Below are 27,559 nucleotides of genomic sequence, written 5' to 3' on the forward strand. Positions count from 1 at the left end.
CTAATAGAAATATTGTCAAACATGCACAAACAAGCAGTACTGGAACCTACTTTTTAATAATAATAAAACCAGCTATATCTCTGGATGCACTGGACTGATAAGTCATTCAGCCTTAAATCTGTACATCAAAGCGGATGTAGGAGTATGTAGCTCCTCATACAATCATACATTTGATCCTCCGAGCAGAAACTTCATCTTGCTCCACATCTTCACCTCGTTTCCTGGAAGAGTGCAGCCAGAGCAAGTTATCAAATCTCTTATCACTTTCAGCCCATTAACCCTGCCACCACGTTCATCCCATTCACGCCCACTAGACGGAGACAGCAGTGAGGTTGCCCAGATGCAGCTGGAGGCTCTCAGGGCAACTCCCTGTGTGAGGCAGATTGAGTGCTTTTGAGGGGCAACGAAGGAGAGAGGAAATGTGTGTGCAGCGGGCGGATGTGGTTCACTGATCTGGAAGCAGCGGCGTCTCCTCTTTCTCATCGAGTCAGTGGCACTGAGTGGTTCACATGAGGACAGCAGGAGCAGCAAGATGCCACATGACCTACAGGCGAGAGCAGTGTGCTGCCGGCTGTTTCCTCCTAGAAACCCACAGAGGAGGATGCTGATAAGGTCAAAGTGTCTCAACCTGATCTCACCTAGGTAGTTATTGTCACTGTATGAGCCTGAAGCTGCAGGAAAAAGGCCAGAGTTTGTAAATGAAGCATGAGGGGGCATTTTCATGTGGTTGACCTGTTAGGAGGAAGTGTTTCCCAACACATAAACAAGCGACAAAAGACACAGTTTGATTTAAGTGTTTTATTAACCTCAGTGTCCACGTGGAACCAAGGACTGTAACTCAAAAGATAACAGTGTGTTTCATTTGCTTGCCTGTTGCTACTTCCAGGATTAGAAAAAAAATGGTCAACAAGCCTAAACCTAACATGAATAGAGTTTCATCACAACATCTCTTCTGTGAACATTTGCACCTGAGTCATATCAGATAGATTTTAATCACTATGATGGTTGTGCAAAGGTGTATTCAACCCCAGCGAGCCAAGGCTTGGCTGCAGGATCATTTGCATTTATTCCTGTCACGCAGTGTTTATCCTCCAAAAAAAAGAGCCAGATTGTGTTACACGGTCCCTTGAATTTAATAAAGGTTTGAACACATACTTTTCTGACAAAACCAATGACATGAACTGGGAAAAGCCCAAAAATAACAAGTCATAATGTGTTCTATCTCACTTTCCAGCCCTAATAAATGATGCATGTGTTGCCTGAGGGACCTTTAGTGAAGGTGAATCCATAAAATACACACTCACAATCACGACATGACCCATCAAAGCCATATTTTAAATCTTTTTAATATATCTCACATTTGATTTATTTACAAAAGACAGTGGCTTTGTGACATAAAACTATGTTTTGTAAAATCAACATGAGAAACAAATGTGTACCAGAAGCATAACCATACAGAACACATACATAGATAAATAACATCAGGGGAGCGTCGTCGTCGAGGTCGTCCTCTTTGTCTCTCTTGCAAACAATAAAAGGATCACAATGTACGCACCTCCGCGTGACCGGCTGTGTTTTATTTGCGTAACCCCGAGTTTGGTCTGACCGGGTATACAGTATTGCCTCCACATTGGCTAAAATGACATCAGTGACTGTCTATCAGTAAGATTTGGAATGTGTCTTTATAATCTATTAAATGCGAGTTTTTCCAGCAGTGGAAAACATTAACTGTGAACATCTCCAGGCATTCTGTGAATAAACTATGGGCAACAACAACATACTAATGCAGATATACTTTTGATATATACCTGTAATTTGTGTGACACACAATGTCTGCAAACAGTTTGGCACAAATGTAAAGGCTGAGCATCAGTTTCCCCCAGAACACATTTATAATAAATAAATAAAACCTCTACAAAGTCACAGACATAAAGGCTGATAGATCGTCTTATCTGCAGAATGGTTACTTTACACAGCACTTTACAGAACCGCTACAGGCACAAACTGAAAGAACAAAAACAAAGCTAACTTCTGACGTCAAATGCATGGCGAGATTGAAGGGGAAGACGATTTTCTTTTTTTTTTTTTTACCTTTGCCTTTTAGTAATTTCTGGACCTTTTTCCGCTAAATCGAGTACTTCAAGACCTAAAATGAATTTATATATTTGGGTGCAATTGTGAGTATGCACGTGAATCTGCATTTTGACAAACTCATTACATTAACTATACTCCACTTATATTGTAAACCAGAATAATAAACAGTGATGATAACATAGAGCAGAACAGAGAACTGAATGAAAACATCACATTTAGAACGTCGATACCAGAGGAGCCTCTTTTTGTTCTTTTTCTTGACACAGTGTCACAGGTGGTTGAAACCTTATACTCAGCTTGTAGGATAGGCTTACTGTACAAATGTCAGAAACAAAAAGTTTTCAGTCCCGTTCAGTCCCATTTTATCCGCAACTGGTTTTGAAAGCTGCACTTATATCGCTCTACAACTCTTCCCACTAAAAAGCAAACATTGCTCATTTTTCATTTGAGATGTATGGCTACCCTGAAGGACAAAAAAACATTGAAACAGAAGACAGAAATGTAAAGGTATCTTCGACCTGATCCCCGTCTGACTCAAAACAAACAGCTTCCTCTGTGACAGCTTTGCTTTTCCGTGAAAGACACAAATTCACACACAGACAAACTATATCCAACAACATGCTTCACCAAATAGCACTTCAGAAAATCTTCTCTCCCTCTGATGATCCACATTCCTTATCAGCGTTGTATCACTTGCTGTTGTTTTCCTCTGTATAGGTTCAGAGTTTCATCCCAAAATGAGAAAAACGACTGATGGAATTAGAGCAAAATGAACGACTTTAGGACGTTTCAACTCAATCTTAACACAAGCAAGTCCAATGACTTATTTGTGAATAACAGTGGATGTATATTTTGGAATGAAACCCTCCATTTTTAACCATTAGCGAAGGTGCAATGTATAAGATATGGCCAGTATAACTAAAAGTATTAATGAGATGTGAAGAAATAGCAGTTTTGACGTTGTGTCGAAGACGAGACTATGTATTGTGCTGCAGAAATATCTACTGAGGTTAGCATGCTAACCCGCTAGCACCGGCTCGTACTGTCTTGTGCTAATAGTCTGATAGTATAGCCCTCTGCAACTAAAACTGAATTTTTTGTTTGTTGTTGCTCGAGGCGCTGCTTTTTGCTTTTTTTATGCTCTTCACACCTCTCTTGTCCACCGCCTGCCGTGTCTCTAGGCCGTCCTCGGCAAAGGAGGCAAAGGAGGAAGTCAGGTGAAGTAGTGCAAACAGCGACGAGTCTGCTTTCAAAGGACATCAGGGACGGATGGGTTGGCGAAAGTCAACTGTGAGTTACTTTAACTTACTAACAAAGATACGTTTCGTAACGTACATAACCTAAAGTTACATACATACGTAGGTACAATAGGAACTGAAGTTACATAAGCTACACACTTAATTTAACCCAAACCATGATGTTTTCTTCAACCTAACCGAGTAGTTTTCTTGGTTACCCAACGAAACTGTGAGTGTACGAGGAATGTAGGTTGCTTCACTAGTAGACTGCAAAGGTCATCTTGTTTTGGAAACGGTGATATTTGTCATTTTGGGAGTCAGTGGCAATCAACCTATTCCTTATAAGGTAGAGCCACTGAAGATCACCATAGCGCTGTTGTCTCAAGCGCTGTTCGGTCCTGATCTGGCCGTGCTCACTGGGAGGCTGCTGAACCCGGTTCCTCTGCCCACAGTGTAATCACCTACAGTCCCTCCCTTACTGAGCTAACTTGCTAACAGGAGCTAGTAGCTGCAGCCATAGATAACTGAAGCACTACCTATTTGTTTGGAGTGATCCTGAACAGGCGGCCAATTCTTACACATTGCACCTTTAACATGTGGCCAATGTTGTCCAGCAGTTAAAAGACGTGACTACCATACAATCAAGAGTAGCTCTGCAGTCCCTGAGCACCTACCTTCATTGCGCATAAACATTATCAATATTCTTTTATTTAACTAAATAAAGCTATCAAAGCATTTCCTACTTGCTCACTACGACCTTACATCCTTACATACTGTATAAGTGTTCATTTTGTAACTCACAACTAAAACTCAGTGCCTAGTTCAGTACTACATCCTGAGGTGCTTCCCTACACTTGAAACAATAAATACTGAGGCTACCAGCTAGTCAGGTGTGTTCAGCTAAGTTTTCACGGGGAGGAAACAATGAGACTCGGCTCATTATTTAGTTAGAAGTAGCCCCTTGGTTTCCCTTAATTGCGCAGCCCTCTTATTTGCAAGGGTGGCTCACTGAGAGCACAGTAGCAGCAGTATAGTATGTGACTCGCTGAGTGTGTTTACGTGCACACAATATTCTGGATACAGGCAACTATTCCTGGTTCCTTCTTCATACTGTATTAACAGACACCCCTGCACACATTAATAGAAGGGAGGCAGCAGGAAGTGTTGACAATTTCATTCAAATCAGTGGTTAAAAGAATATATAAAAAATAATAATTTAACATTTTGTATCCTGAAATAAATTTTAAAAAAAGCCCTCATAGGTTTGGGACAGCCAGAGGAACGTTAGCTTAGCTTAGCATTAAGGCTGGAAACAGGTGCAAACAGCTAGCATGGCTCTGTCCAAAGGTTAAAATAAATTCACCTACTTGCAACTATGTGATGCAATATATCTTTTCTGTTTAATCAAGTTGTGTTTTATAGGAGGGATTGTGTGCTTAGCTATTTATATTTACCCTCCATCCTCACGGTGATGGCAGGTCAGCTTTAACAAACCTTTTTTTTTATTTTAAACAAACTTCAGAATATGGATGTGCATGTAAACACACTCAGCGTGAATTATGAGGCAGGACACTTTTGACACCCCAGCCATCATCATAAACCCACAAAGAGCTGGCATAGCATGGTACAGTACCTAAATCCAGACATGAGTGCAACTTCATGCAACAATGATACAAAAAAAGAGAAAAAATTATAATACTAGCGCTAATCATACAAAAGCAATGACAGGGCACATGTCGTGACAGGAGGTCACCTTCATGTCGGGGCGTTCCCACGTTCGTGTGTTTACAGTATTTTATATACAGAATGATCTGCTGCGATGGAACGGTTGGGGGAGAAAGCACAGCAAGCCATTCCTTAGCAGTCATGAGGGAAATCATCGGGTAATTACAGCAGTTTTTGTTTACAGGACAACATACACACTCGCTAATTAGACACATCTTGCTACCTGCAAGGTGTGAAGAAACGTTTTTTTCACATAGTGAAATCCTGTTTGATTACAGCATGCATTACTCTACGTGCTAATGCCAGGGGTCGTTGTTGTTTCTTGTTGTTACTGATTCTTCCCAGTTGATGACTGTATGTCCTTACAGGGTGGGATGGTGTCTGTTCCTCAGTGCTTCGGTACTCTCATTGTGCCTGGATACACACACAGAAGAGCAAATTCAGCGCTGCTGTCAGCCTGCATAGTCTGAATTAATTTGAAAAAAAAAACAAACAAAAAAACAGTAAAAATGACTCTCTGGCTGTGTGCTCTGAAGCCTTCCTACTTTGGATGGAGGGGTTGAAGCAGGAACTCATTATAACGAGCCAAACAGGAACTTTATTGGCTGATAAAGGAGTCATGCAAATGTTTAGCTGTGGCTTCCAATCCAACAAATGAAGAAACAATTGTGTCATTATTAGCACCAACTCCTGTTTATCCAGTTGCATAAAATAAATGTACTTCAGGCAACTTGTTTCTATAAATTTTGTATAAACGGAAGCCAAGAACGGACGCGGTTTCAATAATTTTATTTCATCCCATTGTTTTGAGATCAAGAGTTAAATAGCCACTTATCCCAGGATGTAAGAGTCATGTGATACTGGGTCAATTATCTCAATATGTTGAGTTGTTCTTGACACAGCTGTTCTTGGCTTTGCATACTAAGTAAATAATCTGCATCCTGCTTTTGAAGGGTGGTATACTCTATATGGTACAACTGGCTCGGAAAGATTAAAGCCCGACACTATTAACACGTACAAAGACTTACCTCTGTCCCCACCGTTCCTCATGTTGGTCTCCTCTTCGTCTGCCACGTCATCCACTTCAAAAATAAAACCAGTGACAATGTTTTTGGTGACTATGTGTGAGCTCGCATACAGAGAAGGAAACATCAGAATCAGGTGTGTTGGAGCGATTCCAAAACTTTTGGCATTATAAATCATTTACACACCAAAATAAGAAGATATAGGGCCATGTTTTAAAATATACCAGAATTCCCCTTTAATAAATAACACTGGAAGCAAAACCGTCGTAAAAACGGAACATAATCCAGATGATAAAACAGACTGAAACATGTGGTTTTCACTAACCTGAGTGGAGCTCTTTCACCAGTGATGACATTGTGTTTGTTATTGAGTCAGCAGCAACTAATAGATCATTCCGTAGATTTCTAGGTACACCTATAAAACAGAGACATTTACTGTACACATTAAATTTGCAAAACACAATTTCTAGTCTTGCAGTTGCAATCATGTGAAAGTGTATAAAGGAAAAGGCAGCCTATCACTTTATCATCACGGGAAGTATCATTGAAAGGAAAAAGTAAGCTCATGTCAAGTGATCACTAAAATGTGTCTTTTCATAATGAATGCTCTTTGTTTCAGGTGTCGGTCGGTGTCTCTCACCCTGAGCAAAAGCCTCAAGCACGTCCCCTCCAACCCCTGCCAGGCAGTCCTGCGGCGTGTGAGTCGGGGTGGACCCAGCCGAGGTGGAGCGTATGGGCATGGGCATGGAGCAGCCTGCACCGTGACTGGGGGAAGAATGAGGGGAGCCTCCAGACTGGGACTGCAACACAAAACCACCCATTATAGTTACAGTAGAGAGAGTTTACAGATGGAAATTTATAATTTTAGTTAGCCTTGAAGCAGATTCTAAAGTGGTAGTTCGACATTTGGGAAAATATGGCAGTTTGCTTTCTCACTGAGTGTTAGATGAAAAGATTCATATCATTCATACGTTTAAATATGAAGCTACAGCCAAGAGTTGGGTAGCTTAGCTGAGGCTGAAAAACAGCTAGCCAAGCTTTGTTTAGAGGAACCACAATAGATGGATAGATTAAACAAAGAGATGTAACATGAAAGTTTGTGAGCTCTGGAGGTGCTTGTATGTGGATTTTATCACCTTTGGACAGAGCCAGGCTAGCTGTTTCCAGGCTTAATGCTAAGATATGCAAACTGGCTGCAGGGGGCAGCTTCATATTTGCTGTGCAGACATGAGAGTAGTATTGATCTTCTCATTTAACTCTACAAAAGAATGTATATTTCCCAAAATTTCTCACTTTCTCTTTAAACTCAAGTCTAGTTATTACATAATACATACAGCAACATGTCTAACCTTACTCCTTTTTTAAAAAAATTGGGGAAAGTTAGTCTTGAAACATGTTTCGGTCTTCGGCACAGTCTTAGTACAAAAGGACTAGTTGACCAATTACCAGGCATCTTTCTGGTGTTAGCAAAAAACATGGCGTATTTGGTTATTTCCGTGACATACTGGATAATCTTCCATGTGCACGTCTATTGTGAATCTGGGCTTCTGATAGAGAGAGAAAAAACCTCAATCTAATTAATCTCTGCATCAACAAAGCCCATTCTGGAACATTTCGGTGGAAGATGCCTTATTGCAATCACAGACTGCAGCTTTGGGGAGCGATGGCCTTTTTGCTTCTAAAGATGACTTTTATTAAAACAAACACAGACACAGATGTGACCAAAAGAACTTAATCCTTACAGGGGACAACAAACAAAAACAGGGCAGGAAAACCTTCTGGAAGTCCTAAACTGGCTGGCTATACTCTGCAGTCTCTATAGTGCACCTTTACTGCATCGAGTGGGTAATGAGAACCATGTGAGGGTGAGCGACTGGGGCCTGTGCTGATACGAGAGATATATCTCACAGAGAAAGGATCACTGTGTGTCTCTGGGACTGGTGCAGGCCCAGGTCGATGGCTCGCAGCCAGGCAGCAGATGGCCAGACAGACTGCAGTCACATTAGAAGGGAGGTTGTTAGTGCCGATGAAAGGAACGGGTCCTTGACATTTGGGCTAAGAAAAACACAGTTCTCTCAACTTGTTTGGACCGAGGACCTGAGAAAACTTGTGTTAAAGATTGTGTCGCAGTCTGTAGATTTTAGCTCACTAATGGTGCAAGCAAGGAAGCGGTGGAGTGGGACTAGATTAGAGTAACCCAGTTAAATAGCCTAATCCTATTATCTTCCTAACATCCTTCTTAAATCTGTTATAAAAACTTCCTTCGATCACATCTGTGATTGGAGTAGCATTAAACTAAGTGCTGTGACTAGAGCCTTACAAACTGAATTAAGGGCAACTTACAGCCTGCTTCTGCTCCTCATCCTATCAGCCAGCAAAGGTAAGCAGTGAGAGAGAGCAAGAAGAGTGAGAGCAACAGAATTAAAGCAGCGAAGGAGGAAGTAGAGGAAGAAGAAAGGGATTCCTGCATGCACCATATGGCACATTAACATAACTTAAGAACACTGCAGGAATGTCTCAGAACTAAAGAATCAAACATGCCGACATCGCACTTCATCAAACATGCAAACAAGATTCACAAACTGAATCACGTCAACTACATTAGCACTGACGAATGCTAAAGAAGAACTTAGGACAAAGGACAATTGATTCAGAGGCTTTTATCAGATTTATATCTTCTAGAAACAGGTGATCGGTCTACCTTCAGCAGCCTCATGAGTCCCTCCAGCTGCACCATCAGCTCCCGTCTACTCTCCTGCAGGGCTGACATGCGCCTCTCCAGCTCGTCCTTCCTGTGTCTGCAGCAGAACAAAAGTAGTTCAAAATCAAGTTCTTTATTTGTTTTCATTTATTTTTACTTGGATGACTATTATAAAGTTGCAACTGATTATGTTAATAAATCTTTACAATTGCTTGATAAATGGTTTATAAAGCATTTAATTGTTTGTTAACAGTGAAATATTGGTTAACTGAAGTTTGAATAACGATAAATTTACCATTTATTAATGAGGTTTGCTTAAATTGTATTAAGCTCATGTTGCTACTGTCTAGTATAATTATATTTCTCTATTCATTATTAATCCGTCATCGGTTCACTTCACACTGAAATAGTGAGATTTACTTCGAACCTGGTCATTTAATACAATATCTGCCCCACTAGACGATTGTATAAAGGCCCTAACGTGTTTCATTTTCTGCTAAATCCACCCCACAAATGATTCATTTCTATTTTTCCCACCGTCCCCTTTTCAGTCTTTCATTTCACAGTTACCACTTACTCTGTTTTTAAGCAAAACTACAATATCACAGCATAAAAACTGCCCTTTTTATGCTCCACATTTCACATCGGCAGGATGCAGCTGCCTACCGGTCGACATAAATACTTAAACATAAAAACTCTGATTTACTTCAGTGCACCTGACACCAAGACATCTCTATGAATGAAAAATGTTGAGCTGGAGCGCTGACAGCTTCAAGAGACGTGTACAGTTGATTAGCCATTCATTTATTGTGACTGTTAATCATCTTATCTGCATGACGCTGCTTTTCTCGGTGAATACTAAATACAATCTCAGCAGCATCACTCATTCAACAGCTATGATGTATTTACTGACATGGCTCGCAAATTTGAATTTATAACTCTGTTTACTGTAAATATCTGGCCAGCTCTTTACAGGATGGATTCTGGCTTATTATCATCCCCTGGTGTTCACAATGTGTAACTGCATTGTCAAAAAAAAAACTAGCAATCGTCAGTCTGTTTGGATTCGTCCTCTCAAAACCTCACAAACCTCTGCAGACTGTAAACACCTCCGCTCTGCTATGTATCCTCGGGCTGACTAAAGGCAATATCAGAGCCGTCCAGCCAGGCTCCAAACACAGTGCACAGCCTGCCATGAAATAATTACTGCTTGATAATATCCTGGTCTAAAACCTGAATCACAAACAGGCTCAGTGAGCCGAAAAATGCTTCCAGACATGTTGGAATTAAACTGGGAGAAATAAGCGGTGGAATGAATGCATCCTCCAGTAATATAAGCTAATTATCTTACAGTTTAATTACTATGTTTAAAAAAAACATGTAATTATAGATTCCTGTTCATACAACAATCCTCCAAGAGCAACTGTGTGGTGGATTAAACTCAAACTCCAAATTCAAATCTTCTGCTATAACTGCAGCCAATAATCTATGTCATAAAACATTAATTGAATATCAAATTTAAATCTTTGTCACGCCTATAGGCCGTAAGCCTTACTGCTGATTCATTATTCAGGCCAGACTTGACAAACAAGGAGTAATTCAGGGCAACAAGTGCTGTACCGCCTGTCTTCCAAGAACTGAACCCAAGGGTCTCAGCGTCCTGCCAGCATGACAAATTCCCCGACCGCTGCTGGTGAAGCTAATTCAAATGCATCCTCTTGAATTAGCGAGGCATTATTTCTACTTGAAGGATGAGTCTAGTCTTCATAAATACAACAGCCCTGAAGTGATTTTACTACTTGGGCTCCTTAATATATGGCTCTTCCTTCCCGCTGTCGGGAAGAAGATGCTCTTGCGGAGGTGGTGGTAGTGGTGGTGATGGTGTTGAGGATGGACGATACCTGAGGAGTCGCAGTTCAGTCAGTAGTGTGGGGTTCTGCTGGGCTTTTTCTGGGGTCGGCTGAGAGGCCTGCTCGTGCTCCAAACGCAGCCGCTGGATCTCCTGCAAGATCTCCCTAAATGGGTGAGTCAGTAAATCAGTTAACTCGACAGCAGTGGTGGAGGAAATACTTAAAGCCTTTACTTAAACTGGCAATAGACAAGTAAATGCTGATTGCACGATGTAATGGCTGTAGAGAAACGACACCATCCGCATATACATTGGTTCCCTACAAACCTCGCTTTCACTATGCTATTCGGTCTGCCATTGGGCTCGTGTTTTCCTCATGTCAAATCCTAGCACAAAGAAAGCGGCAGAGGAAGGAACAGGAGATGTTTTCTCTGGTTGCTATCCCCAGGTAACGGTGGAGCAAACTAGAATAACTGAAAACTCTCCGCTGTAAAAGAAACAGAAACCCTGCTGATGGATTTCCTTGTGTCAAATTCCGTTCCCCAGTTGGGATGTGTTTCCACTTACCGCCGGGACATGAGGCGGTTCAAAACCAGCACTCTTTCTACTAGATCAGGAAGTAACACAACCTGCCATCTTATTAATACAACAAAGTGTATAGCTCGGCCTTTTTTCATCGCACTGAGATCAGAGTTTTGAGGTCAAACTGGGATTCTTACAGTTGTTTTCTGTTTTAGGCAGTAGCCAAACTGCAAGCAGTAGCCATTTTGCTAACGGTGACTTTAAGTAATAATAGCAGTTCCCACTGTGAGTTTGTTCTGTGCTCATTATCTGAGTTATTAGAGTAGATAATCTAAAAAGTGTTTCCTAAATGCCATCAATTCATGTACATAATAGAGACTTTACTCTACTTACTCTTGTAATCTAAGATGTCCAAGAAAGGTAGCAGACTAGAATAATACTCAAGAAAAGTAAGGTCACCAAAACAGATATCCATACATCTGTAACCGATGTTTAAATGATAAATTGTACCTGTTTTTGTTCTCCAGCTCGGCAATCAGCTGTCTCTGTTGTTTATTGGCGTCAAAGTTGAAACTCAGATCTGATGGAGGGCACTGTTGCTGAAAAACAAATTATCACGGAAACGGCATTAACAACAACGTGAGAACCAAAGTCAAACAACAGCAGCTACCTTCTAACCACAGTGGGCAGTAATGACTTTCTCCTGGAGACTTCTTATGTTTCTGCATAAACAGGAGCTTTTTCAGCTCACCACAGCTTTCCTTTATCCCTCCATATAAAGAGGCATGCTGCAAAGCACAAATCCAAACGAACAAATATAACCCTACATGGACACTTCCAGTCAGCTGCTGTTTCAGTCATTTCACGTTAGAGAAATCTGAATATTTCCTTTTTTCTGTTTTTCTTGCTGGTTTAAAGTTGGCAGGGTTCAGATAGAAAAAGGTGATGTAGCAACATTCCAATCAGAATCCCTTAAACATCTGTTTGTATATTGATAAGTGTGCCCGCTCCACCACTTGTGAGACCAAAGGAACTGAAAATAAGAAGTGCAATGTAATTTAACCAGGTGCGTTTCATCAGCGAGGTTCTCCAACAGTCATTATGCACGATTGTTTTGCACGGCTGTGGCTATTTATAGCACATGTATGTATACCTGTCATCATTGCAGTATTATCTCTTCATCATCATTAAATGATGGATGAGCAATGATTAATCTATAGCTCATATTGAAACAGACAAAGTGATTCACAATTCGGGATCAGAAGAAAAGAAAATGAACAGGGGAATCATTTCAAATGAAAGGAGACATATAATGCTTTTTATTTTCTTTCCTTTCCATCAGTGTCTTATCTTTGTTCTTGTGCATGTAAAAGGTCTTGTAAAGCCCAAAGTCCTCACCAATGGAAGCTCCACAGAAAACACTGCTCCTGAAACGCCTCGTCAGTAATCCCGCCTTTAATTACGTGACTTTGTGACATCACACTACAGCACAAATTTGCAAATTTTTTGCCTAGCAGCTAGTTTGGCATGTAAGAATTGATCTAGCACAGCTGCTCTGTTGTTGTTAGCGATGCTGGCTGGGCTCAGGCGTGTGTGAGCTGACCAATCAGAGCAGAGTGAGTATTCAGGAGGGGGTGACTTAAAAAGACAGGAGCTAAAACGCCACGTTTTCAGACAGAGGGGGAGAAAACTGATGTGTTCTTTGAGCATTAAAGCTGTAAACCTATTCTAGTAGTAACCCAAAATAAATGAAAATGAAAATTAGCATAATATGTCTCCTTGAAGTTTATAAATGCGCCTCTGAGTGACATTTTACTGAACACAGAATAACAGTCAGTGAAATTGGCAAACAACAACTGCATTGTCACCCACTGCTTTCTCTAGATGTGTACGCATGACCTGAAGTTTGTGTGAAGTAGGTACATGCTCACCACACATTTGTCCTTTATAAATACTATTTAATTGTGAGAAAAGGTGCACAAATGTTTTTTGTGCATACACAATGTTGTATACATCTGGCCTCCGGACTGAAATCTTAAGCATTGCTACTTTAAAGCTGTAAAACTGCTATAAAATTAATGCTTATCCCTCCCTTTCTTTATTTGTCGTATTAAAAAGAAGTGTTGTTTTTGCTTGGGTATGCACAGTCTCACTTGTAAATGTTAGTAGCCTTCACACTGCAGCTCCGACATTAAAGTTCTCCAGCCTCTGCGAAGCGCCTAGCAATTACTTGTCAAAGCATTAAATGTGAAATGCAGGTTGACTAAAGCCCACCACGGGACGTCAGGCGAGACACTCACTGTGGAGTTGCCCGCCTCGGCTGCCAGGCGGGCAGCGTAGCGAGCGATGAGGCGGTGCTCTTCATCTAGCCGGCTGGGACTCTCCAAGACACTGCCCAAAGTCAGATACAGAGAAAAACATCACACACATATACATGTGAAGAGCTCTTATGTAAGTAAAGTCTATACAGTCAAAATGATTACGTAAAACTTCATAATTGATGTGACCTTCGTATATGACACTTGGCTTTGACTCCACCGTTGATAGACAGTCTGAGATAATTGGCTGTAACAATGAATTGAGATGAATAACAGAGAATGCAGCTTGCCAAACGCATTTGCAACTCTGCCAACGCCTGTTCGGGTCATTTCATTACTGACTGGAAATGTCAAATAAGGCATGAGACTTTAAATGATCATGGGTGTGGCATATGGCGTGGACAGATGACAGGACATATGCTGTCCCTTCTCGGCAGGCAGTCCGCAATGAAGAGTGAAGGAGAGCTGAAATGGTGCCGGACGCTTTCTGACTGGAGAGCGAGCGATGATTAAGACCATTAAACCCAATCTGGCTTCAAACTCTGCTGCATCAACAAGCACAGTCCCCGCAGCTTTGACTACCCAGGCCCAAAACACACTTCAAACTGGCCTTTTTAACAACGTTCGTATTAAAATCTTATCTTTCTCAAAGCTGATAAAAAAAGTTGTCAGACTGATGAGATGATTTAAGCTGCTACCTCGCTCGTTTCGAGGGGTTTCTTTGCCAAGCGATGATATCATAAAATACTCGGCGCAGCGGATCGCTCGACTTGTTCCAAGATTGTGTCAGAATACATTCAGTTGGTCCGCGCTGGAAAAAGCCACTCCACAAACATGTCAAAGCACTTGTTCTGAGTAAAATGTTTTTTTACATTTTGTAAATTTACAGTCTCGTTCCCAGGCTAACGTATAGAGCGAGCCTGAGGTTTCTTGTAAGATTAACGTACTGCTCGGGTTGGCTCAGAAAAGGCTGTGACCCTACAAGGTCTTTTGGAGCTGCACCGCATGTCTGGATCTCCGGGCTATCAGTAAAGAAGCTGCTCCTGCCTCTGCTTCATCAGGGAGCTTCCTGGCTCCACCTGATGGTCTGTGCCACATTTTGGACAAAGATGCATGAATCGCCTTCAAGCGCTCCTGAACTGGCATCTTTCCCGGGCTTCTTTTATTTGAACCACGCATTTGAAGATACCGGCATGGAGATTTTTAAATGCTGCGTTCTGAGGCCAGAGAGTCAAATTAGTCGAGTTATAAGGGAAAAGTCTGCCAAACTAGGGACAGCAGTGTGAGACACCACTGGATGTTTTAAAGTTGACTTTGGGACAGTTTTTAACTGTGTTTGTAGCAACAAGACATTGGGACATCTTGAGCCCTGTTAGTGGCGACCAAAACAGGTATTATAAGCCAAAACATGATCTTTTCCCAACACTGAGCAAGTGTTTTTTTTTTGCTAAACCTAACCAGATCATAAGCACTATTTTGTAAATAAAAAAACAAGCCTAATTTACAAGTGGGGGACACATAATTAAGAATTTGTCACAGACAGCGTTTCACAAAGTTCATAAGATTTACCCTAACTAGGCAACTTACAAAACTGTGATTTTTTAATGGAGTCTGGGGTTTGATTTGCTGCCACCTCAAAATGAGTTATGCACAGGTTTTCCTCTGGAGGACAGAGATCTGATCTCAATGACGAAAACAAAAGCACATTAACAATACTGGGTGTAAACGCAAAGATTGTAATACCAGGTGTAAATGGGTGATATTAACAAGAAAAGTTCATCTTTCTGCAATATTATCTGTAGCTCTACTGTTAAATATTACATTTCAATCCTCTTTTAAATCTTTTAACTTATCACTTATAATAATGTAGATATTCCACTGGTGAGGGATGCACAGGTCTGATTTGACGGATCAGTATCTGCAGTGATAACGTGCTTTTTAACTGTATTTGATATCAGCCATGACGCGACAGATCCACTTTAACAGAGTCTCTTTTATATAATTTAGTGTTTCTGCTATTAGTTGCTCTCATTCAGTCATGGCGGAGTGCTGACTCATGTTTTAGTGCAACAGTAATCCCTGGCCTTATGTTACCTTTCATACAAATTATCTTAATGAGCTCCACACAGAAATTAAAAATTTGAGGAGAAGAGAGCACTGGTAGTGACAGACACTCTGAGTTGACATGTCAGAACCAGCATCCACATCCAACATATTTGATATAAAAAGCGTAATTAAAGATTAGATTCTGATTAAAAAATGAACGCTTTATGATCTATATTTATTCATGACTTGTGAATGTTGTTTGTCGGACTTATAATATGCTGTTTCTCTAAAATTACCGCTAACAAATGCCTGATAGGGCAACTGAAAGTAAAGTGTTACCACATGCATGTAAATCACATTTAAACTAATGAAATCAATGCATTGCAAGAGCTTTGTTCCACAATTAAAAATTATGTCAGGCAAAACTAATTACACAAAACTATTTTTTAATTAAAATCAGCTTGGAGTCATGAATTTAGATGGCAACATATTATAAATTGGTAACAAAACATCGTCCTTTCTTTGCATTTCAATGCCACTGAAAATCAATGAATATATTTAATGATATTGAATTATTTCCCAGCTTGGCTCCATTTGAGAAGTTCCTATCAGGTTTATTTTGAAGTAAGGAGGCTGACAGGGTCAGTTTACTCCAGTAAATGTTTTCATCTTAACTTTTACGTAAGTATAAATCACTTCATCAAATATTTTAAGAGCTCATTCATCTTAGATATCGACTGCTCCTGATGGAAACACACACTGTTTCACCACCAGCTGGCTCACATTCGGTCAATTCTCAGTTAAGTCCGAATTAAACCTCATCAAGCTCAGGACAGCATTCTCCTTTTTTCTTTTTAATTGTATCTTCTGCCGCCGCGGTTCTGCATGACTAACAGGTAATAAATTGCGGTTCGCCCTTGGAGGACCGGCTAGTGTTGAGCGATTGTCTGTGAGAGAGCGAGGTGGGAGGGAGCAGATGCCATGTCAGCAGAGCAGACAGTATCAGAGAGCCGACTGTGATGGAGGCTGAAAGCACAACACGCACAGTTTTTCAAACGGACTGACACACAATCCAGAGTGTGTTTCTTCTCTGATAAAAGAGTGGAAACCTGGAAGGGTCAACAAACAGGGACAGCACTCGGGCTTTTGAACTGGAGGCAGAGCCACGAGGAGCTTTGCATTATTCAGCAGCAGCATCTTTGACTCATAGGCCCTTCATGTGAGAGCAGGCAGGCCAGTGCCGGGTAATTATACAATAGATTAATATTTACAAACCAAATGTGACACAGTGAGAGGCTGGTAGGAACTGGCCTTCTGTTCTCTGCAACCAAAGTGAAGCCTGCTCCTTCCCTCCTCAGTCAACACCTTATCTACCGGTATCCACACTGACTCTCGACACAAACTATTTTGGAAGCGTCACGGTGGCTTAATGCACAATTTCTGCCCTAAATATGGCAGCTTTGCAGTTGTTATGCCCCTCCAAGGCAACAGCATCCTCTGTGCATGACATCTTCCCAAAGCAGCTCTGACTCACGGAGCAAAATGTCAAGACAAAGGTTATCAGGCTTCTTCATTACTGCCACAGTGAGACAAACCTCAGGAGAGCGTCGCCTTGCTCTTGTACATGCCGCAGCACGTGATGTCTTCCACTGACCTCCACAGGTCTGGATGCAAGGCATCGTTTTTACCGCCTCGGGTGCCCCCTATCTTGTCAGCTTCCTTCCAAAACCTGCTCTGATCTTGATACTGTCAGCCCTCGGGGACAGGGCTGCACAAAATGTTCATCTCGGCAAGAAACTTAAACTAGTATTGACTAGATTTTCCTCGGGAATCTTCCAGCAAAGGTTGGATAATTACACTTTCTTCAGAGATGTAAAGGAATTTTGCAGATCACTGCGGTTAAAAAAAACACATTTCAATGTTCAGGTTTTGCTGTGATGGACATTTTTTGCAGTGTGCATGCTGCCCTTCAGCTGCCTGGGTCCTTGTACTGTGTGATAACCCAGCCCACAAGAGCGCAGACTTCATTCAAGCCCCGCATGAATCTTTGTCTGGATTTGAATCAAACACCTGATCTTCCCATGCACACCTCTGCTCCCTCTGCCCACCAGACAATGACGTCTCTTCCCTTCTAATGTGCCGTGGGATGTCCCTGAGCAGTCCCATTTTGCAAACACAAATTGCCGGGAAAAATGCGATGGAGAGAAGCGAAAGGAAAATTCAGCCATGCACAGACCTGCAGGACAGAGTGCAGATACATTACAGCCGCCTCAGAGTGCTCTCCATTATCGGATTCATAACCACAATGCTTCATTTACCACTGTGGGTAAATACTAATAGAAGTGGCCTTTAACTGAAACGAGAGGACAATTAGGCTGCTTTCACAGAGCCCTTGCCAGCTCTCTGCTTACGCGATAAAGCTCCAATTCTATCATAATCTATTTGTCAAATCAACCCTTTAAGTAGGAGTGCTCACATATTCTTCATGACAGCGTAACAAATTTTCCTCTAAAAATATACTCGCAAGGGCAAAGCTGCTCTGATGCAAAAAAAAAAAAATGTGTGTCAAGTGTGAGGGAACAAATAACATCTGTAGTCTGATTTGCCGCACTATTCTTGTCATTTCCACTGATGAGAGAGCATCTGTCACCCATTCTGAGCAGAGTGGATTATTTTTGCGTGTGTGTGTAACTAAAAGTGACATTTTGTCATCTTTAGAAAATGCTGAAGCTAATTCTGTGGAATCATCAGAATAATATCTTCAAAAAGAGATCGTGCCCGGGGTAGTGCTTACCTTTTGGTAGGAGTAGGTGCCCCGGAGGACATGAGCATTGTGTCGTTCATGTTGTTGGCCACTGGTTTCGGCTGACTAAAAGACAAGATTAGAGGTCTTTAATGCTACGCTGCAGAGGCCTGTGGTGCTTGTCACCAGGGAATGGAGTAGAGGGCATTTGCATTTTATTAGTAATCATGAATCAGCGATCCTGACTGCAATTTAATCCAACTGTACAGAAGAGGATAAAAGAGGAGGCAGGGGGGATCATTATAAACTACTCAGCGTGCTGCACAAAATAGGCAACATGTTGTACTCGAGTTCACTTAAAATTGTAGCAGAATAATTGACTTTTCCGATTTAAATGTTTTTAGGGCAGTTAGCTTAAACCTAATTAACACCGGCAAGAGCAACAACCGCAGACAAGGAATCTAATTAAACTGGAAGTCTGTGAAAAACTGGGAAAGGTGACATTGTGGGAGGTAATTTGTGAGAGTAAACAAAGCGATGGGGTCCATCTGGCGGCTGAATCAGTGTCGGAGCCCGAACCCCCGGACCACACAGTCTCATTAATGGATCAAAATATCACTCTCAGGTGATCTCAGCTTTACACTTCGCCCCGGCGCCGCAAGTAGCAGCCACTCACGACAGCACTCGATCCATGTCTCCTCCATCTGCACTATCTCTCTGTAGTTATCGGCCTTCATCCTACTGTGTCCGATTGTTTTATTTAAAGTGCTCATTATCACATAAAAAGCAACGGCACTGAACAGCATTGTGTCCTATTATGCTTACTTGTCCAATCAGCATTTTTGCCCGAAAATCAAACTATTTATATCCACACTGTGCAGAACACTGTTATCAGCACGAGGCACTGAGAGCCTTATTCCGCTACGGTGCCACAACAGCAAACACAGTCATCTTTTTCTGTGGATTAATTGTGCAACTAAAAGTAAAACAGAAATAAGAAGCAAGAGGAAGTGCATCATTTCACGGGGTGAAATGATTTGCAGCGTTATTTGTTCACAAATTCCCATTTCCCCTGCATTAACGTGGATGCTCGCGGGGCTCAGCATGTTCTTTTTAAAGACACACTCCAATTATTTATCACTTCATACATCTGAATCTCCCTCAGGACTAGCCTAACAGATTCAAAAGAAAATGCATGAGAAATTCATCAGCCCTAATTTTTTTTTGTGTGTTTCTCAGGTCATTTGCACAGACACATTCCCTTCTAACTGTTATATCCCAGGCACTAAGACAACAACGGGGGAAAGGAAAAAAGCAGCTGTCACTACACGAAACCTGCACATGCTGCCTTCTCGTCTCCTTCACAGACGCACTCCGAGCCCGTGGGAGCAAATGTTTACCTCTCATTTAACGCTCATTATGTCGCAATAATCCACCCAGAAGGTGAAGAGCTCCAGACAGAAGAGGCATCACACACTTACCTCTGTGAGGAGAGAAAGCACCTGTCTGGCTGGCAAAATACATCCAACGGCTGCTGTTGCCAGATGCCTAATCTGCCCTCAACTGAGCAGGCGAGCATCTCAATGTACTACACTGCTGCTGTCTCCAAGGAAACTCGACAGGCCACGTGACTTTATGACGACGTAGATTTCTCTCTCTCTTTCTCTCTCTCTCTCTCTCTCTTTCCTCTCCGTCTCTCTCTGAAGCTCTCTGCTCTGACTCCGTCTTTTCACCTCTCTCGAACACATGAGCACACACTGGAAATTAGGGAAATGCCATTTGCCGAAAATACCTCAATTGCAACCTCTTAAAAAACTCTCATCCCTGGCGAACCGGCCTCTACAGCCTATACTACAAATGCATTTACATATTTTCCTCTTACCTTTAGCGAGTTACATAAGTCAAAGCTGTTCACGGCTATCCTTCTATAAATAATCATCAGTCCCTTTTTGAGCACACCAATAAAAACTCCTGTGGAACAGCAGGGCGCAATAACAAAAAAAAAAAAGAGCTTCCTCTTACGTAAAAGTATTTCATTTGCCTCTAAGAATTTGGATTAACTCGTTCACGTCAGTGTGCGCAGCCCCGTGGTTCACCCGCTGAAGAAACGGTGATTAAGGACGCGCAGTCCAGTCATCCAGCCGGTGCCTCAGAGGTCAAAATTTAGGCTCTAAGAGATCAAAGTCTGCATTGCGCTATGCCTCGTGCTACCTGCGTGCAGTGCATGACAATGTGCCACCCTTTCCTTGTACTTGGCAGTTGGCAGGGGTACAGGGAAAATTAAGTCTTCCAGAGCTTCGCACACACATTCACCTTATTTCTGATGGATGCATGGACGCCTTCAATCGCCCTCAGTCGGCTAAAAATAATAATACGAAGCATCCTCTCCCGCTGGCAAAGGTGCCCCCATCTCCCCTGGAGGCTCTCAGTACCTCGGCCATAAAAAACCCAAAGGAGCACGCTCACGGAAAAGTGAATTTCATGCCTCCGTTTTAATGACATTGATGGAATTTGCATTGACCCGGAGAGTAAAAAAAATGTAAAACAGAAGAAATGTCAAGGGATTTCTGGGGATTATGTGAAGAGTGGGAAATTGGTTGCTAAATATGAAGAGAATTTGGCGCCGTAGTGTGCGATGAGATGCCTATTTTCGACTCGCGAGCTATTTTGGAGTCTTCTGGAAGCGCTGCTAAGTCTGAAGGTAGGAAGTCGTCTCATAGATTTAAAGTTCCTGAGACAGACGGTGCAACCCAAACCTATAACTCCTCTCCAAAACACAAATCCCCGAGAATCTCGCTGACAGTTTGAGTGGAGGGAGAAATTCACAGCTCAGCTCGCTGTTAGTCTTTGCTTTCAGATGCCAGTAAATATTTCAGAATAGCTACACTTTGTCTGAAGACGGCGCGAAGGGGTTGGGCAACTGGGAGACTCATGTCCATTCGATTTGGGAGTTCGGATCAAACCTGACGCTCTACCCTGATTCTGCCATTATTACTCACTCACACTGGCGCTTCGTCAGCCTCACACAAGCACACACGCACACCTGAGAGAGAGAGAGAGAGAGAGAGAGAGAGCGAGCACGCTGATGGATGTCTCCTGGTTCACAACATTAAATAACACCTCTTCACAGACAGCATTCATCAGGATTGGCAACTAGCTGCACTATTTTCAGAACAGCACATTTCTCTCTCTGTTATGTATCATCAATAAAATCAAGACAGTGCAGAATAAATTGGAGGCTTGGCAGTTTTCCTGTGACTAATTATTTGAGGGATCCAGTTCGAGGGAAGATTTCTGTAGCCAGCAGGGAAATCAACACGGGAATGGTAAGGCGGAAAATGACTGTCTGAAATTGACCGTTAACAAATGGAAATTATCCCTTTAGTGCCAGCTCTTCCCTAAAGCTCATGGCTACAAAGAGTGAACCAAAAATTACAACTGGTGTGTTGGATTTAAAGCAATACTGCAACTATTTGGGAATTATGCTCACTTGAGCCAAGAGTTAGATGAGATGACCGATACAACTTTCATGGAGAAGATGATGGAAAAATGTCTATTTCTGGTTCCAGGAGCATTTATTTTTGCATTTGTGTGCGATGATGAAGTCTCATTATGAAAAGATGTTTTTTTAAAGCTGACAGCCATTCATCAGTGATTGCTACTCTTAACCTGCATATGTGCCTGTTATGTGAGATATAATATATTAGTCAGCAAGCTTTAGAGGTGCTGCTATGTGGATTTCCTTACCTTTGGAGAGAGACCAGCTCGCTTTATCTCACTGTTTGGAGCATTTATAAGCTAACCATCTCCTGGCTCTGGCTTCACATTGAACGGACAGACATGAGAGTCTGTTGATCTTCTCATCAAACCCCCGCATGAGCACATATTTTCCTTACAGTTTTATTTTTGGAGAGATTAAACAAAAAAGAAATAACAAGTTTCTGAGTGAGCTTTAGATGTGCTGATGGGTGGTTTTTGTTTCTTTCTAGCAGAGCCAGGTTACTTGTTTTCATGCTAAAGTTAGCTGTGTACTGCTTTTAGCTTCAGACGGAGTGCTCTTGATGTGCCCATCCTTTAAATGCTATAATCTCAAACTATGCGTCATATACAGGACTAATAAAAAAATATATATTTTGTGTATCTAGAAAATAGCCTCATTGTGTTGTCTCTGGATACGCTTTGCCAAAATAATCTATTCTGTGGTTTAAATGTGAAAGCATTGAATCTGAAACACGTCAGTGACTGATGAAACATATTATGAACGGCTGTCAGGTTTAAAAAAAAAACATCTTTTCATGATGAGACTTCATCAGCACACACAATGAAAACATAAATGCTTCCGAAAAACAAAAATACACATTTTTCCGTCATCGAAGACGAGTGCTTTCTGTAAATACCTTTCCTGCGTCAAACGTAACAATAGAGACGGAGAGACATACAACAGGTCTCAGGGGTCAACAGTCACATCCATTATCCTAAAAGTCACTGAACACACACACATAGTGCCACCAACCTTAAAAGGCCATCTCTGAGAGCATGAGAATGCACTTCACATCCATTAAAGTCTTAAAGGAGACAAGAAGTTCCTCGAATTTCTACCCCAAAACTTCCATTTTAGAGATCTCGTAGATAGTGACTAGGACGCTCAGTTCCCTCTTCAGAGTCAAAAGATAAATCTGAGAGATTACTAATGGGAGAAGCTCTAATAAACACAGATCTCTGACACAAATCTGCATTCGCTTTTTGGGGCTTTTCTCTAATCTTTACTTTTGGTGAAACATTGGAAAATATTACATATTGGGGCTTCGTTAGGCTAAGTTTAATCGAGAAACGACTGTGACCAAACTAGAGAGTACTTTTTGTAAAAAAGGATTTGTTAAAGGATAAGTTCACCCACAAATACAAATTCAGTCATTACTTCATGCTCATGAAGATAAAGACTGAATGTCCTTTAATCTGAACTAACTGACCTAGTAACCATATATCTATATCTAATATTTCTTCCTGATATGTCGAGGGGTAGAAGTATAAAATATCTAAAAAATACCTGATTTGATGTACCGAGTCACATTCCACCGCTGCAAATCACTAATATATATTTCCAAAGTATAAAAACATTCCAACAGGACCGTTCAGTTCATGGAAAAATCATTCTGAGGAAAAGAATAACAATAAAAGGCCTCTGTGCTATAAAATCCCACATAACCAAAAGCCCCAACTGGACAGAACTCAATATTCTCAGGGGGGCGTCCACCATCTGAAATAATCAACATCGTAAAAAAAAAAAATAGGAAAATAAAAATCCAAAAAACCCCTGACACGGATTACTTCTTGCTGAGGACGCTGGAGAGGCATAATCCAATGCAGTTTAGCCACAAATTTCATTTTAATCAATATTAATCTACTTGTGTGATGTAATTTCATGCTACAGAGCCTATACCGCCCGGGCTAATCCAATCGCCTCATCTCTCAGTCAGACGAAAAACATCCAGCTCGACAGATGATTCTTGACGTCGAGATGAATTGTAAATTTATGCAAATGTAAACTTCATCTTAAATGCATAAGTTTGGGCACAATGCAGAAAAATCCTCCCCGCCAGCGGGCAGAGCCTGGCTGCGAGAAGCGACTCAGAGATGATGGTGTCTATCAGGCAGTAAAACAGGAAATCATGTTGATGCATTTACGTTGTGTCTATTTTTCTTGGCATTCACTGAGCTAGTTTCCTCCCCCAAGATGGAGCTCACTATCAATTACTCACTGACACTTGCCAGCAGCAAAAGCATATACAGACAGCTTAGGTTTATGGTCGTGACTGGAATACGAAGCAGGATTTTGTTATGAAATGTGCCATGAGAAATGTCGAAAGCTCAAATGAGAAAGTTGAGAGATTTCCTGTGATCCTATTAATGCCGCGGACAAGCAAAATCATAAATCAACTTTTTATAATCTGAAACATTATTAGATTTGGTGGAGGCCAAAAGCGCCAGAGTTTCAGCGTAGCAATGATGCACAAAATATGAAGTGACCTTAGCGATGTGGACTGCTGTGGATGTATCTCGGCGGTGGAATTGATTATGGAAATCGCACAGTTTCTCAAGTGAAATGTAAATGACTGTGCGGGGTTTAAGACAGCAGCAGAATATAATGCGTTTCCTGTAATGATTTCCAGGAGCCTCAAAGCCCGGGGTGTGAGATTTATACCATCGTCCCCGTTCCATTGCCAACAGACTGATGAGGACGACTGTGCCGTTAAGGGCTGAACCTGCACAGTATATCACCATTTCCACGTTAGCGAATAATCATGGGCCTGACGTTTGAGCGAGATGGCACTCGATCAGTCATGTAGTGACGGCGAAATGGAAAGATGGAGGCAGTTACATGACAAGTACAGACTATAGATCATGAGCACGCTGGGCCTCGCTGTGCTGTTAATCAACAAATCAGCTGGGTCTCCCTCATTAATGACACAAAGAGTGGTAACAAATGCTTCGGGAATGGCACTTACACAGTGTGGGTGAGTTCCTGTGGCCTCTCAGCCTGCTCGGGGAACACAGGATGCGGAGGCTCTCCGATGGGGACGCAGCCGAGGGATTTACTGATGGCGTGGCTCAGCTTTTTGGCCGGAGACTTCTGTGAGGAGGGCGGGACAAACAGAAGTATCCGTCACCTCGTGTTGGAATAGCAGAAACAGTCATGAGCTCCTTCAGATGTAATTTACATAACTAGGTCAGCTGTTTGTTTACTCTGTCAAAAGTGTGGATCAGCAGTCGTTTGTGCTAATTCGGTGAGTGCTTGTGTCTGCTGCTTCCCAGGCAGTTTGGTGGCTGCCCCACGGTCACAAAAACACAATGCGACGAGTCCATTATTCTGCGTTCATGTCTTCTGAAGAGTCTGTTGTGTAGGGGTTAAAAATACTGCGCATAAGCAGCAACAACATAAGCATGAAATTTGGTTTGCCAGTCATCATTTTGGAAGCACTTTAGGATAAACATGTTAAACACTGAAACTGGAGTTTCCAGATATCTTCATCCTGGTAGGAGTTTTCCAGAACGTCTGTTTTCAATGACCTAAAAACATTGGTTATGTGTCTACAAAAGACCAAAGAAAAAGGGCCAAGTATAATCCAGATTGTGAGCTGAAATGTCATGTCATTTAGCTTTTGTTGCATTTTCCCAATTATGTTTATTTTTTTATTAATTTTGCTGTTTTTTTCTGTAAGGGAGGGGAGGTCCTTTCTGTAAGCCTGACGACTTCTTGACCTCTCCCGGCTCAATCTCTCATTCTCTTATCACAACTGTCGAATAATAATCACATTGAGTGTACTATAGGAAAGAAATGCTTTGCCTTTATAAAGTGCAAACAAAGGTGTGTATGGTGGAAACACAGCCATGGTCTTGCTCTTGTACGAACAGCCATGTTTACTCGTACAGCAAGAGAATTTGGCAGTCCCACCGCCAGCTGATCAGAATAGTAGTGGATGGGAAATACTGCCAAATGCCCAAACCAAACATAACAGGTGGTTCTGAGTGCTGGAAACCAAACAAAAAGTGTTTCATCGACATTTACAATTTACACAAATTTGTCGCAGAAGTAGAAGAGAATCCAGAGCAGATTTATCCATCTTACCTTCATGATAATTGTCATAAATGTTTTTTCATATTACAGACAGTGTTTTGTGTTTCATGCACTCGAGCATGTAATTTAAGTCCTCAGGCTTCGTGAACAGTCATTCTTTCTTCTGCGAAAACCGAGCGGGCTGGGAATTGGATTTGGGATCCAGCGCCTTTGACTTCCCTTGTTTCGATTTATAACATAATGATTGAGCTTTGGGGTGATGCGGCAACGCGGCGAATTCAATCAATACAATTTAATTTTCCAAAATGAGTAAAACCCCGTAAAATCCCTCTTGGATGGCTTTGAGAGAGGAGAGGAAATGTAGGGAGATGGCTGAGTGGTCTGCCGTGCTGTACAATCATTCCACGCTGTCACAGAGATATTGACTTTTGGATTGTTTAGAAAAGAGAACAACGTGATGCAAAATTGAGAGCGATCAGGGCTTCGCCTTACCCAAGACGAGTGCTCCTTCATCTGGTGCTGGTTGCTATGGGGACCATTTGCATGGCCACGCCAGAAGCAGCTCTGACAGAGCTGGTAGCCATGGCACTGTTGGCACCGATACCGGAAACCCATCATGCTCTCGCTCCGGCAATATGAACATTCCACCGGATGGAAGACTGAGCAGCGAAAAACGATAACAAGGAGGATTTTCTGTCAGAGACGTCTTTACTTACAAAAATCCAGCATACAGTTAGTTTCAAAAGGAATAATATGTGGCATTTCTGCATTTAAATGTCTAAAAAAGAACAATGTTAAAAATATTTTGTTGAGCTGTCAACTTATATTATCCCAAATGTTTTCAACAATACTCAAACCCTGAGAAATCTCTCCTTTGATTCAAGCTAACTGTCTGTTTCATGTGGCTGTAGTTGCTATAACTTACAGGGAAATAATCCATGCTGTGAATTCTTAAGAATAATGTTAGTAATAACAATAGTAAAGGATCTTTATTTTGTCGTTTAGATTTAGATTGAACCCCAGGAAGATCTGTTAAGCTTTTGTTTTGAGTGGTTCATTGCAAAGAATGCAATACCTGTTTTTGAATATCATACTGTCAAGTTTGGTGTTTTTATGCAAAAGAAATATGTTGAATTTCAGTGTACTAATAGATTAGACTGAATAATAGATAGACAAATGTGGATTATTTACTAGTTTTGTGGATTATAAAAATGACTTGGAAAAAGCAGAGAAAAATAATTACCAGAGTTACATATTGATTAAACCCCCTTAAGTTAATTTATTTCAGTTTACATTATTGTTTTTCTGTGTGTTTTCTTCTTGTTTGCTTGGACATGTTTAACAATGACAGCGCCTGATTGTCATTTGTAAATGCAACATAAAGGTAAAAAAAAAACTCACGGGGAAAGAAGGGAAACATCAGATGATGCGAGAGTGAGAGAGGAAGTCGGCGAACTATTGTTTGCAATGCTCACTTTCGCTCCATGTGTAAGATGCTATAACAAGTGAACATCAATATTACAATGAAGTAAGTCTTGTCTTATCTTAAATTGCAAGTGCTCATTTTTCTTTTTCTCAGTTTCTTCGGGCAGTCTTTCAACCACTTATCCATTTTATTTGAGCTATCTAGGCTATTTTGACACTTTGTGTGTACAAAATCCAGAATATGGAGTTGCATCAATTCAGATTGGTTAAAACTGTGTCCTGAGGCTGTTCAGACGG

The 27,559-nt window shown here is 41.5% G+C and overlaps 1 protein-coding gene across 5 annotated transcripts in view; it reads right to left on the reverse strand.

Moving 5' to 3' along the window:
- Positions 1–1,328: 1,328 nt before the first annotated feature.
- The window catches only part of dtnbb (dystrobrevin, beta b), a 35,001-nt gene continuing 8,770 nt past the window's right edge, over positions 1,329–27,559 (reverse strand). For 2 of the 5 annotated variants that reach the window (XM_084381903.1, XM_084381902.1), the window contains exons 9-20: positions 26,330–26,496; positions 24,768–24,892; positions 18,313–18,387; positions 13,455–13,545; positions 11,665–11,753; positions 10,685–10,798; positions 8,784–8,880; positions 8,426–8,446; positions 6,723–6,882; positions 6,408–6,497; positions 6,086–6,139; positions 1,329–5,471 (exon numbers count right to left, since the gene is read on the reverse strand). In XM_084381903.1, coding sequence (XP_084238029.1) covers positions 5,446–5,471; positions 6,086–6,139; positions 6,408–6,497; positions 6,723–6,882; positions 8,426–8,446; positions 8,784–8,880; positions 10,685–10,798; positions 11,665–11,753; positions 13,455–13,545; positions 18,313–18,387; positions 24,768–24,892; positions 26,330–26,496 — 1,109 coding nt within the window. In that variant the 3' untranslated portion in view covers positions 1,329–5,445. The remainder of the gene's footprint in view (positions 5,472–6,085; positions 6,140–6,407; positions 6,498–6,722; positions 6,883–8,425; positions 8,447–8,783; positions 8,881–10,684; positions 10,799–11,664; positions 11,754–13,454; positions 13,546–18,312; positions 18,388–24,767; positions 24,893–26,329; positions 26,497–27,559) is intronic. The other 3 variants (XM_084381905.1, XM_084381904.1, XM_084381906.1) reach the window with 3 other exon arrangements.

This window comes from Pagrus pagrus (genome assembly GCF_965226575.1).
Source record: "Pagrus pagrus genome assembly, chromosome: 18".
NCBI classification, from domain to species: domain Eukaryota; kingdom Metazoa; phylum Chordata; class Actinopteri; order Spariformes; family Sparidae; genus Pagrus; species Pagrus pagrus.